Source organism: Lolium rigidum, chromosome 1, assembly GCF_022539505.1.
Source record: "Lolium rigidum isolate FL_2022 chromosome 1, APGP_CSIRO_Lrig_0.1, whole genome shotgun sequence".
Classification (NCBI taxonomy): Eukaryota; Viridiplantae; Streptophyta; class Magnoliopsida; order Poales; family Poaceae; genus Lolium; species Lolium rigidum.
In genome coordinates this window covers 328,699,381-328,711,505 of record NC_061508.1, presented here as the reverse complement: position 1 = coordinate 328,711,505, position 12,125 = coordinate 328,699,381, and the positions used below count along the sequence as shown (strand labels likewise).

The 12,125-nt window shown below is 41.4% G+C and overlaps 1 protein-coding gene across 1 annotated transcript; it reads left to right on the top strand.

The window, feature by feature from the left end:
- The first annotated feature begins 1,140 nt into the window (after window positions 1-1,140).
- LOC124684343 (AP2-like ethylene-responsive transcription factor AIL5) lies at window positions 1,141-3,916 on the top strand. Its single transcript, XM_047218678.1, has 9 exons — window positions 1,141-1,264; window positions 1,345-1,621; window positions 2,065-2,147; window positions 2,295-2,303; window positions 2,414-2,502; window positions 2,622-2,695; window positions 2,912-2,962; window positions 3,106-3,182; window positions 3,327-3,916. The coding sequence occupies exons 1-9, from the start codon at window positions 1,141-1,143 to the stop codon at window positions 3,914-3,916; spliced, it is 1,374 nt and encodes a 457-aa protein (XP_047074634.1).
- Window positions 3,917-12,125: the final 8,209 nt, after the last annotated feature.

The following is a 12,125-nucleotide window of genomic DNA, read 5'->3' as shown; positions in this document are numbered from 1 at the left end:
TGTTTCCTCAAGATAACTGTATCGTAAATCTTGTACTCCGTATGATGAATACTTCACCCTCGGCTAGTAGTGAATGAGCTCACCCATTTGTCTGTTCTCTTTCACTATAGCAATGAGGATAGCCAATGTGTCCACAACTATATTCATTTCTTTTTGAAGACATAGGATCATCCTTCCTCAAACATACCTTGTTTGAAATTAATGGACAAAGTTATTATTAACTTTAATCCCGACACCACCTCACATAAAGTTGCGCAACCAGGTTGTGTAAAGGCTTGTTGCAAGAAAGACCATTCACCTTATTATCAGCTTCCTCAAAGTCAAATTTAGAAATCTATTCTTCTAGTTTCATGTAAAGAAGTAACAACTCCATGTAAATGTATGCAACGTGCGACATTGTTAATTTGTTAACGCAAAAATAATCATGATATGTATCCCACCCTCTGTCAATCTATCAGTAATTCAGTATCGGGGTAGCTAAGCAAGCACTCAGTGTACAAAGAATCACAGTAAATTTAATCCATGCGTCAGATCAGCGCCATGGACGAGTGAAACACGCACGCACTCGAGTGAAAAGCAACGGCACCGTGCCGCTGGTTCAGATCACCTCCAAATATATTACTCCTCCTGCTAGCAAGCTGCTACATCCACGGGTTTAACGTACGTCGAGAGCAAACAAAAAAGAAAAGTTGTGCTAGGGCGGGGCGGGGCTGCATGCAAGGAGGGAACATCGGCCTCCATTTCGGTCAAGGAGACCGCCCATACGACCCCGTGGAGCGCCTCCACGTTGTCGCCTCGGCCTCTTTGGATTCTCGTCGCAAAGCTAGATAGAGGCTGCCGTAGCATTAAACTATCCCCCAAATCACTCTCCCTAATTAATCACCCGACTCTAGCTTCTTGGCCCTTGTGTACGCCCTCTTGTTTTCTTGGACGCATTCACATTTCTCAAATGTGAACAGTGCACATTTCAAACAAGCAAGCTCAAGAGACTGGCCGGCCAGAGTTTTACACATTGGTTACTCATGTGTGTGTGTGCAGGTTGCTTCTCTATAAATACGAAGCTTGACTATTCTCTCCAAACTCTCATTCCCCTCCTTGCACCCCCTTCTCCTAGCTAGTTCCTCAACGCACGCGGCCGCCATGGACATGGACATGAGCTCGACTACCCACCCTCACCACTGGCTCTCCTTCTCCCTCTCCAACAATTACAACCATGGCCTCCTCGAGGCCTTGTCCAGCTCTTCCTCCGGCCAGCACCTTCATGGTGCATCTCGATCATGTACTAATTAATGAGCTTGGCTAGACGTGCGTCCCTGTAGCTAACGGTTTCTTGTACCTTTGTAGGAGGGGAGGGACCAGTGGATGAGGTGCCTAAGATGGAGGACTTCCTTGGCGGGGTGGGCGGCTCCGGCTCAACGACCGCGGAAGACCATGTCGGGTGCGGCGAGCTAGGTAGTATCGCTGCCGGGTTCATGCACAGGTATACGGCGCCTGAGATGCAAGAGAACTCCAGCGCGGTGACCGTCGCGGCTGCGCCAACCGAAGTGGTGGAGTCCGATCAGGCGAGGAGGCCTGCGGAGACGTTCGGCCAGCGCACATCCATCTACCGCGGGGTCACCAGGTACTGAGATTTCCTCACCAATCGCATGCACCATCTTCGCCTAAGACCAACCACATCCTCGGATGAGTTTCATAGTAGTATACCAGTTGGTTTGACTGGTAGTAGCAAATAATACATTTTTTCAAGATGGTTCTTGATCAGTACTACCTCCGATTCAAGGAATAAGGCGCCCTCGTTTTACGTGCTCTTCGTTTGACTAAGTATTATTTTAAATATATAAAAAATCTTTGTATGAAATTAACATCATTAGAAAGTGCTTTTCAATACGAATCCAACGATACTAATTACATATAATATAACCAAGATTTTGTTGCTCAATTTTTATGGTCAAAGTTCGTCTTGGATTACGCGTGCGCCTTATTCCTTGGGACGGAGGTAGTAGTAGATTAATGTTTTGTTAATCGATCTAGTTGTGTTCGGGGAAATTAATATACCTGCTTCAGGCACCGGTGGACGGGGAGGTATGAGGCGCACCTGTGGGACAACAGCTGCCGCCGGGAAGGCCAAAGCCGCAAAGGCCGCCAAGGTGCTTGCATGCATGTCTTCACACAGCTTTTGTCCAATATAATCCTGCAAAGGCACAAATTCTGATATCTAACATGCTCCTTGTCTACCTTTTTCCCACAAATCTCTCAACTTTCTGGCGCATTGGTGATAATTCCTTGATCTTCAGTTTACCTAGGTATGTCAACTGCATGCCACGTCCAGCAAAATCATCTCCATTGTTATCAGATTCATGACTTGACAACAAGAAATGCATGAGGCTTACAGTAGAAATTGGGGGAAATGCAGGTGGCTATGACAAGGAGGAGAAGGCTGCGAGGGCTTACGACATGGCTGCGCTCAAGTACTGGGGCCCGACCACCACGACCAACTTCCCGGTGAGTGATCAACCAACTCTACCAAGGCAACGATCGATTGGCAATCTACATGCATGCAGTTCAGATCATTATTTGTACAATGTTGCTTGATCGTTGACATGCCTGCTTCTTGCCCGCAGGTGTCCAACTACGAGAAGGAGCTGGAGGAGATGAAGCCCATGACGCGGCAAGAGTTCATCGCGTCCCTGCGCAGGTGAGTGAACAGCAATATCCACATGCTCCCTTGCTTAGGACAGACCTCACTGACGCTGACTGCGGCGTTCTTTCCTCTTCTCCACGTACACACCTCACTGTACTTGCACGCACACGCGCGTGCAAAGAAACACAGCTGCCTGCATGTGCTCTGCCTTTACCTTGGTGTTCTCACATGAATGTTGACCCTCTTTGTATTTTCCTACCCTTTTGTCAGGAAGAGTAGCGGCTTCTCACGAGGGGCATCCATCTACAGAGGAGTTACAAGGTACTAATTCAGAATCATTTCACAGAAATGTGATTGCCAAAACCAAATGTAGTAGTCGCCTGGTGTTTTATCTATGAAGAAATGACATGCAGATTGTTCTTTTTTGGGGGTCAACAATCTTGACATTGTTATATACTTGTCAGGCATCATCAGCATGGCCGGTGGCAGGCGAGGATCGGCAGGGTGGCCGGAAACAAGGACCTGTACCTGGGGACTTTCAGTGAGTCCCTTGATTCCACATTTGCATTTGACGTGACACCAGTGCACTACTTAATTAAGTTAGATGCATGAGAACCCAAAGGCACCGACAGTTTGAGGTGTTTGGCAGAAAATGTGGTCCGATCTAATCATCTCTGCACCACAGGTACCCAGGAGGAGGCAGCCGAGGCGTATGACATTGCGGCGATCAAGTTCCGCGGGCTCAACGCTGTGACCAACTTCGACATGAGCCGCTACGACGTTGAGAGCATCCTCAGCAGCGACCTGCCAGTCGGGGGCGGGGCGGCCGCCCGTGCCTCCAAGTTCCAGTCAGATCCATCACCGATCGCCAGCGTGGCGTCACCCGACATGCTGCCGCCTTCAGAGAAGGACTACTGGTCCCTGCTTGCCCTGCACTACCAGCAACAGCAGCAGCACCAACTCCAACAGCAACAGCAGTACCCTGCCTCTGCATTTGAGACCTACGGCTCCGGTGTGAACGTCGACTTCACAATGGGCACGAGCAGCCACAGCAGCAGCAACGCTAACGGTGGCGCCGTGTGGGCTGGTCCGACGGGACACCAGGACGGCAGCATCAGGCAGAGCAACAGCTACTCCAGCAACATTCCTTATGCTTCCATGGTGTCAGGGTCAGCAGCTGGGTACGAGGGCTCCACCGGCAACAATGGAACCTGGGTCACCAGCAACCCCAGCACGGCTCCTCAGTTCTACAACTATCTGTTTGGCATGGAGTAGGTGATCACTGACTGCCTAGCTAGCTATAGCTGAAATTGGGTAATAGGCCTAGGAGGGACTAACATGGAACTGATCAAAATTTTGGCTGCTGCTGCATGCTTGCATGCATGCATGGGAATGATGTATGAATGCAATGCATTCTTCTGCTATTCTTTTTTCCCTTACCGACACGGTCCTGTAGCCGAGAACTCGTGTATCATCAGAATTTCTAAATCAAGTTATTCTTCTAGTTCTTTGGTCAGCTACAGTACTGTATATTTGAAATGTATGCTCTGTCTCCATGAAAACATCTGGACCAAGTATGCATCAGATGAATGACATTAGAAGAATTTAAATAGACGGTAGAGTACACATACATGGAGTAAGATCTTGGGAAAAGACAAATGTGGGCTTTGGAATTTGGAAAGTGCAGTCTTCCATCAAGAGTTACCTGCACGGAAACAAGGGGGCAGCTTCAGGATGCCTTAAAGAAATATACAAGATATTTTGATGTGTCTATTTCTACACAAGATCAAGAAACATGTTTTCACCAAAAACAATAATAATATGAAACATGTTTGTCATGCAGTCAACAGCAATGATCACCACGAATGTGCTGCACAGTTGGAATGAAGGAAAATGAGCATATTGCCATACCACAAGGATAACTATCTTCTGCACCATCAGGGACATCTGATCTTATCCTACGCACATGATATCAGTCTTCTGCAACATCAAAGGACATGTATAAAGTCTTATCGGAGTATCGGACTCAGGTGTATATAATGCCAAGTTGCCAATAAGTATATATTATTTAAGTTTACATAATTTATTTTACGCTCAACTGGTTGCACAAGCTGGTGACATATGGAGTACTACCAAATAACAATCCGACCACAAAACACCTTCCAGAATTTGGTTAAGAATGTAAAGGAGACACCAGGTATCACGTGCGCTTTTCCTTTTTGTCGAGAATGCACAATGCACGCAAAAATAGTACACTAGCATATAGATGCAGGAGATCAAGGTTGGTGATCTCATTTCCTCTGTAAACGTACAGTAATCAGTAGTGCATGGAATAAAGCAAAGAGCTTCACATGGGATCAAGGACAATCAGTCTACAACTCTAGCTGCCCTTCAAGATTCTTACTGGGACACTGCACGCATTTGTAGACTATCTAGCCCATGAGGGGCCTAAACTACTACTTAATTCACTCCTTTTGATAAGCACGCTGGGGGACGGCTACTGCACGGAGACGCAACACAGGGCTTAATAACCTCTTGATCAGTTGACCAGTCAAAAAAATGAGGCAGTGAGAATCGAACTACGACATGTAAGAACAGTTACCTGATACTCTTGTTTCCCCTTTGCCTCCATTGGACCAAATCATCTTCCTCACAAGATATCCATGAACTGGAACCACGTCGCCGCGTGCGGCCTGCATGCATGGCTGTAGGTTCCTTTCCTGCTTTCCTATGCCTGTCCCCTCTTAGTCTCACAAATCCTAGCATATCCCTCTTAATTTAGTACTACTAGATACTGAGAGCTCTTTCAATGGACACAGAGACAACAAGACAGTCCATTGACTAGATGGCATGCATCCTTCAGGCAGTGGTTTCCAGTGGTAAAGTGAGGCCTAAGAAAAGGAATTTAATTACTAGATATTTCATGGTGTGAAGTGAAACCGAAATGGAGTAGTGTGATTCCAACTTGCATGTTATAGTATCAGTGTGAAGAATTATTTACAGTTGGCGTAAATCCAAAGGCTGAGTCTAGTTCAGAACAACCAGAACTAGGCACTCGTTACAAGGACACACTTGGAGAATTATATCAGTCACATAGTGTGGACCAAAGTGCAGCGTTAGGGCTTAGGGCAGCTATTAGAATGTCAAAAAATTCCAAATTATTTGAATTAAACATTCATGTAAAGTAACTATGTTCATAACTTCATACAGCGTTTTTTTTGTGCTGAAATTTTAATAAATTATCAAATGAAGTTCTACACATGCTCTTCAATCAACCTTTTCTAACGGAAAATCAATGTGGAAACCAGTCATTGCATTGTTCAGAAAAGCTAAGTTTGACCAACTGGCACCAGGCAGCAAGACAACATTAAAACGGCTATTTGCAAAATATACTTTAGGGTGTCTTTTTCCCACATAAACAGATTCAAACCCTGCAGATTCTCTCTCATGAACGCTTTTTCTCCATAAATTAAGGCATGCAAACCCTTTTTGCTAAGAGAAAGATGATTGACAAAGTGAGTCATTAGTCAAATACAACACTGTAAAAAGGTGTTTAATTTGGCAGTACTGTGGGGGGCCTTTCCCTTGGTTTTAGAAAGTGTTTGTTTGGTTGTCGCTTTTGTCTTGTTTCACATTGGAAGTTATGTCGGGCTAGACATGTCAATTGAGCTGCTCTCCAACCATCATATACAAGCTGTACCACAAGAAAGAACTGATGATCAAAGTTGAGGAGACTGAAAAAATATGGACTCCATACAGTGTTAATACCTTGAAACACTAAAACAAATTTGCTGTACAGGATTGAATGCACAATAACAAACCAAATGCGGTATAATTATGAAATGCCGATTTTTTGACAACAGGATTTCTTTTTCTAGAATACACAGTGGAACAGAAATTTGTTTTACAGGATGAATTGAAACTGTATTAGTAAAAATAAGAAACTATATGTAAGATGGAGACCAAGGACATTCCACGGAAAAAGAATAATCTCTTACATTAGTGACAATCAGAGAAGTCAAAATCAGTGCATTTCAAAACCATCTGAAACCTTATAATGAGAATCCACCGATATGCTTATTTTACCTTTCCGCACTGGGACCAGTAAGTGTTTGAAGGATACAGTCTGTAAATGGGCCTTAATCATGGACCAGCGTGTGCCTTGTGAAGACAAAGCCTTATGTATTAGATTAGCAGCTAATAATCTATGCAGTCGGATTCTGCAGAAGAATCTTACACAAGGTGTTGATAGATTTTTGTCTGTTAATTGTACGGTGTGCCATAAGCCTACAATATGAAAATGGTCACAATGGAACCTAAAATTAGTAGCTCGAAGATGCTGCGAACTTTGCTGTTGCAACTGCATGTATGACATACTCTAACTGAAGAATGGTGAGTGGATCTGGAGCGAATAGAAAAAAAAAGTGTGAAGGTACAAGGCTATAAGTTATGACAAGGGAATCAAAGCCACTCCCACATAATAATTGTTTCACTATATGCAAAAAAAACCTAGCCCGCCTATATGTTTTGACAACATTACGGCAATAATTGCGAACAGCTAGGCAGAAACCTTTGACAAAGAGATTGTATTGAGCACCACGATTACTTAAAATATCCTTCACGATTCTGAATAGAATTAACTAAGGGCCTTTTTGAACTGAAGGTTTTGCTGTCTATACATACAAATAAAATAATATTAATATCTTGTCACTGTAGTATAAAAAACCTGAATTTAGTCTGATAGATTGTTGTGCCACTGTTCAGCTTTGACCATAGCCCCCTGAAAAAAAATCTCTGACCATAGCTTGCTGACTCAACAAGTCAGCATGAGCATAATTAGTATGGGAAGTTCATATCATAACTCTATAAGATTTTGGTCACTTTCTAGATGAGATGAAAAGTATGTGGTTTGCTAGATGACAAAACCTTTTGGTAGGGAGTCAAGGTCTCAGGTGGCTCACAAATATATATGCAACCTACTTCACTTACTCAAACAGATAGCTCAATCACCTAACTTAAAAATTATCAGAGTCATATCAAGTACTATGTTATAGGCATGTGTAACATTATAATGTCTGCTAGAAAAAAATCTTCTGGATCTAAACTTGAGAAATGCTTGTCTACATCCAGCAAAGCCTTTAACTAGTTACCAGAGGACCCATAAGACAGATGCAGACCGAAGATGTTCTAGCAATGAAACAAAACAAAATAGCTTGTAAAGATATATTGTTAGTTTCTTTCATTACTTCTATTCCAAAGAAACGGTAAACAGATTTTGAAGCTTCAAAACCATTAGCAAGTGGCAACTCTCTGAAACAGCAAATATGGTAAATGTATTACTAGCAGAAGATTTTAGAAGAAAAGGATGTTTGATAAATGATAAAACAACAACGATGAGATGATTCACCAAAAGTTCTAAGGATTGTGGAATGATGAAAATGTGCACAGTTCCTTGAGTAATTGGCAACATACATAAATATCGCATTAATGTGCCCAAGTAAAAGAAATCCGAGTATGTAAAAATATTGCATCTTCCTAAAAACATAAGTTGAGGGGATCACATCTTTATAGTTTTTGAAGCCATGTAATTGTCTTTATCCAAGTCGCTAATAAGGTTTACTATGGCAGATGCTTCGAAGTAAATAACCAGATGTGGATCATGTGGTATACATATCTTTACTCCTATAAAGGTGTCAATGAGTGGTGATCATCCATCACCTTCTCATGCCTCTCTTGATCATATTTGCCACCAAAGTTCAGATACAATTACTAGTAAGTGCCACAAATATATAATACTCCCTCTTTTTCAACGAATAAGGCCTATATTTTTTTGAAAAGTTAAGCTAAGTAAAGTTTGACCAATTTTTAGTAACAAACTATCAAGAACTATGATATTATATAGATGCCATATGAAAATATATTTCATGATGTATCTAGTGGTGTTGATTTTGGATTGCACATATTAATGATTTTTCCTAAAAACTTGGTCAATCTTTACGTGCTTTGACTTTTGGAAAAATATAAGCCTTAATTATTCATTGGAACCAAGGTAGTAGTGGCCTTATATAGTCTAGTTTCTCTACAACATTACGTTGGGAGTCTAATTTGTTTTATCCGTAGCAATGCACAGGTATTTAGAGATACATCAAAGAAGTGTAGGCCACAACAATATCTGCAGGGGATGTAGATTGAGAAGTTATCTGCAATAGGAAAATGCAACCCATTGCTTTGAAAAATACTTTAACAGTTAGTACTAAGTAATTCAAGTCAATGTGGAGGGCAAAAGACTAAAAAAATTATACTATAAGCCTTGCAACTTTCTTTTCCTTCACCATTTTCGGGGGGGGGGGGGGGCACCTGACTTATACATAGCTACGCCACTGGACAATATAGTGATAAAAACATAAATTATTTTGTATACAAAAAGGATCTAATGCTTTTTTTTTATTAAAAGGGGCCTACATACAGATTCATTGACAAACCTTGACAGAGTACAATACGCAACCAGGTGCGGAAGTTTAAGCTCAGCATCCAGATGCAGACTTAGGAGTTAGGACACGCAGATCCTAACTGTTTGCACAGTCAGCGGAATGCAGCAGGTAAGACTGAAAAGAACTAGCATCATACAGTCCCAGAGCAGGCCCAAAACTACTCTGCAGTTCATCTTGTCAGGTTACATCCTTTATCTCTTCTGGAAACCTCTGAGGCAACCATGTTGAAGACCCTAGGACTGTTCTGTAATGCATCTTGTCAGGGACAATCTGCAGCACCTGCAAACCAACTCCAGTATTCAATCCAGAGGTAAACAGAGTATATGGCACTACTGGAATCAGAAGGCATCGTGCTGACAAAACAAGCGCCATTACGAGTTTTCCACACCATCCACAAGATAGCAGTGATACATTTCTGGGAACAGGTTTTCTCACTCCAGAGAAGTTGATCATACTATCACTAATCTATCCAAGATGGTGAAGCAATTGTCTTATATAAAAAAAATGGATTCATGTTTATCCCTGTACATTTGCAGTTCTGAAAATGATAGCATACCTGATGAAGTGCAAACAATTAGCACTGAATGTTTTTTTCAGTATTATTATCATGTCATGGGTGTTTCCGACATATATCAGGCGCCAGTTAGAAATCAAAATCAAAATCCATATTGCGTCTTTCACAACTCCTGGTGCCCAGTCAGAGCAGCCATCTACACCCATTCGTCCTGAAAAGAGTTGCAACTACTGGTAGAACTCACCTAAACCCTAAACCCCCACCACAATCCGACCCAGCAATTCGCAGAAACTGAAATCCCCCGCCCCTGCCTCGAATCGTATATTATTATTACGGACCGGCGCTGGTTCCCCGGGCGGCGATCGAAGTTTCATGGGGAAAAAACGAGCGCATTCCCCGCTCCGCTCGGCCAGTTGGATCGAGCCATCGAGGGCTTACCGTAGGTGGGGTACGTGGAGGAAGGGGGATGGATTCGTCTGAACCTCGACTGATTTGGGGCGGGGATTCTGGGGAATGTAGGCGGGACGAAGCGCGCCGCGCTTCCGGCAGAGATGGGAAGCAGCCGAAGCCCGATGGTGGTCTCTCCTCTGCAGTCTGCACCAAAGGTCCCCAACGGCCAACCCCTATTCTTTTTTCTCTCCACACGGACATAAGATGAATTTTCTGAACAAGGGACGCGAAAATCGTATTTTCGAATTTTCAAAATTACAAACAGATGTAGAGAATAAATACAAGTGTACGTGTCTAGATTTTGGAACTTAAATCAGACCATTTATGATCTGTATAAAAGGCACAAAATGATTTGAATTGTATACAATGTTCCAAATCGAATTCCCTTTCTCGCGATCAACCGCCTGAACGGTCACTTTCTACCGCGAAATCCGTCCGCGCCTATCTGGTTTATCGTATTCACCCGCCCTCGCCGGAAAAAATTAAGTGCTCCGCAGAGATTCAAACCAGATGGGCTAACCATGTGAGCCACTATCTCGTTTGAAAAAGAGACATATACTTTTTGTGCTATTGAATGTACATGTGATAAACGTAAAAATATGAACCTTTTTTTCGCGAATTCCCTTTTGTGATATTTTCATTTGTATCAGTTATTTTTAGTTGCGTGAATTTATTCCAAATTTAACCTAGCTATGCAATTTTTTTTCAATTCTCTTTGTACAATTCCCTTTTAGAAATTCAGTATCATTTTTCTTTTTATCCATATTGTTGTTACTTTTGTATAAAAAATCATGTTATTTGGACTATTTTTTTAATTCCCTTTGTTGAGCTAGTGGTTTTTAAGATGGAAACAATAACAGGTGGGAGAACTGCTTGCAACTCAAATGAACTATCAAATAAGTACACTTGAAACTCAAATAAATATCACTTTCAACTTAATTAGATTTTGGGGCAGGTAATTTTCGCATTTAGCGTTGATAAATAATGGGCGGATGGGTTGATAAATTATGAGCTAAAATGTTTCTAAAATATTCTAAATAAAATTAACTTTCCGGGTTGATAACTCTTCACATTTGCCATTGCTAAATAACGAATAGAGGGGTTGATAAATTAAGAGCTAAAAATGTTCCCAAAAATATTCTAAATAAAATTAACTTTTTGGGTCGATAAGTTTTCACATTTACCTTTGATAAATAATATGACCAGCGGTTGATAAATTGTGAGTCAAAAAAATTCGCAGTGTACTCTAAATTGCGTTAACTTTTCGGATCGATAACTTTTCACATTTACTGTTGATAAATAACGGGCGGAGGGTTGATAAATTTGAGAGCTAAAAATATTTCTAAAATATTATAAATGAAATTAGCTTTTCGGGTTGATAACTCTTCACATTTGCCATTGCTAAATAACGAACATAGAGGTTGATAAATTATGAGCTAAAAATATTCTCAAAAGTATTCTAAGTAAAATAAGCTTTTCTGTTCGATAACTTTTCACATTTACCGTTGATAAATAATAGGCATAGTGGTTGATAAATTGTGAGATAAACATGTTCCCATAATATTCTAAGATAAATTAGTTTTTCCGGTCGATAATTTTTCACATTTACCGTTGATAAATAAAGGGCAGAGGTTTGATAAATTTTAAGCTAATAAAATGTTTTCAAGATATATCAACATGGATGCTAGTTTTATAGGCCGCGCCAATAAAAATTTATTGGTGAAAACAAATCTTAAATCAGAGTTACTTTTTGAGAATGAATTTTCGAATTAGAATAGATTGTCACTGACGGCTAATAGTTCATGCATCATACTTCTTTCTTTTTACCGAAAATTGCAAAATTAAATCAAATTTCCGCACCAGAGTCGTAGTTCGCCGGTTTAGTGGTTCGTTCGGTTTGCTATCTGGTTTATTTTAGTTTTGACCGTGCTTTGTTTTTTTACCTCTGCCGTGTTTACTTTTAATATAAAAATATGTACGTCTATGTACATGACACAAACAACTGAAGCTTAGTTGGTTAGCACCTCTC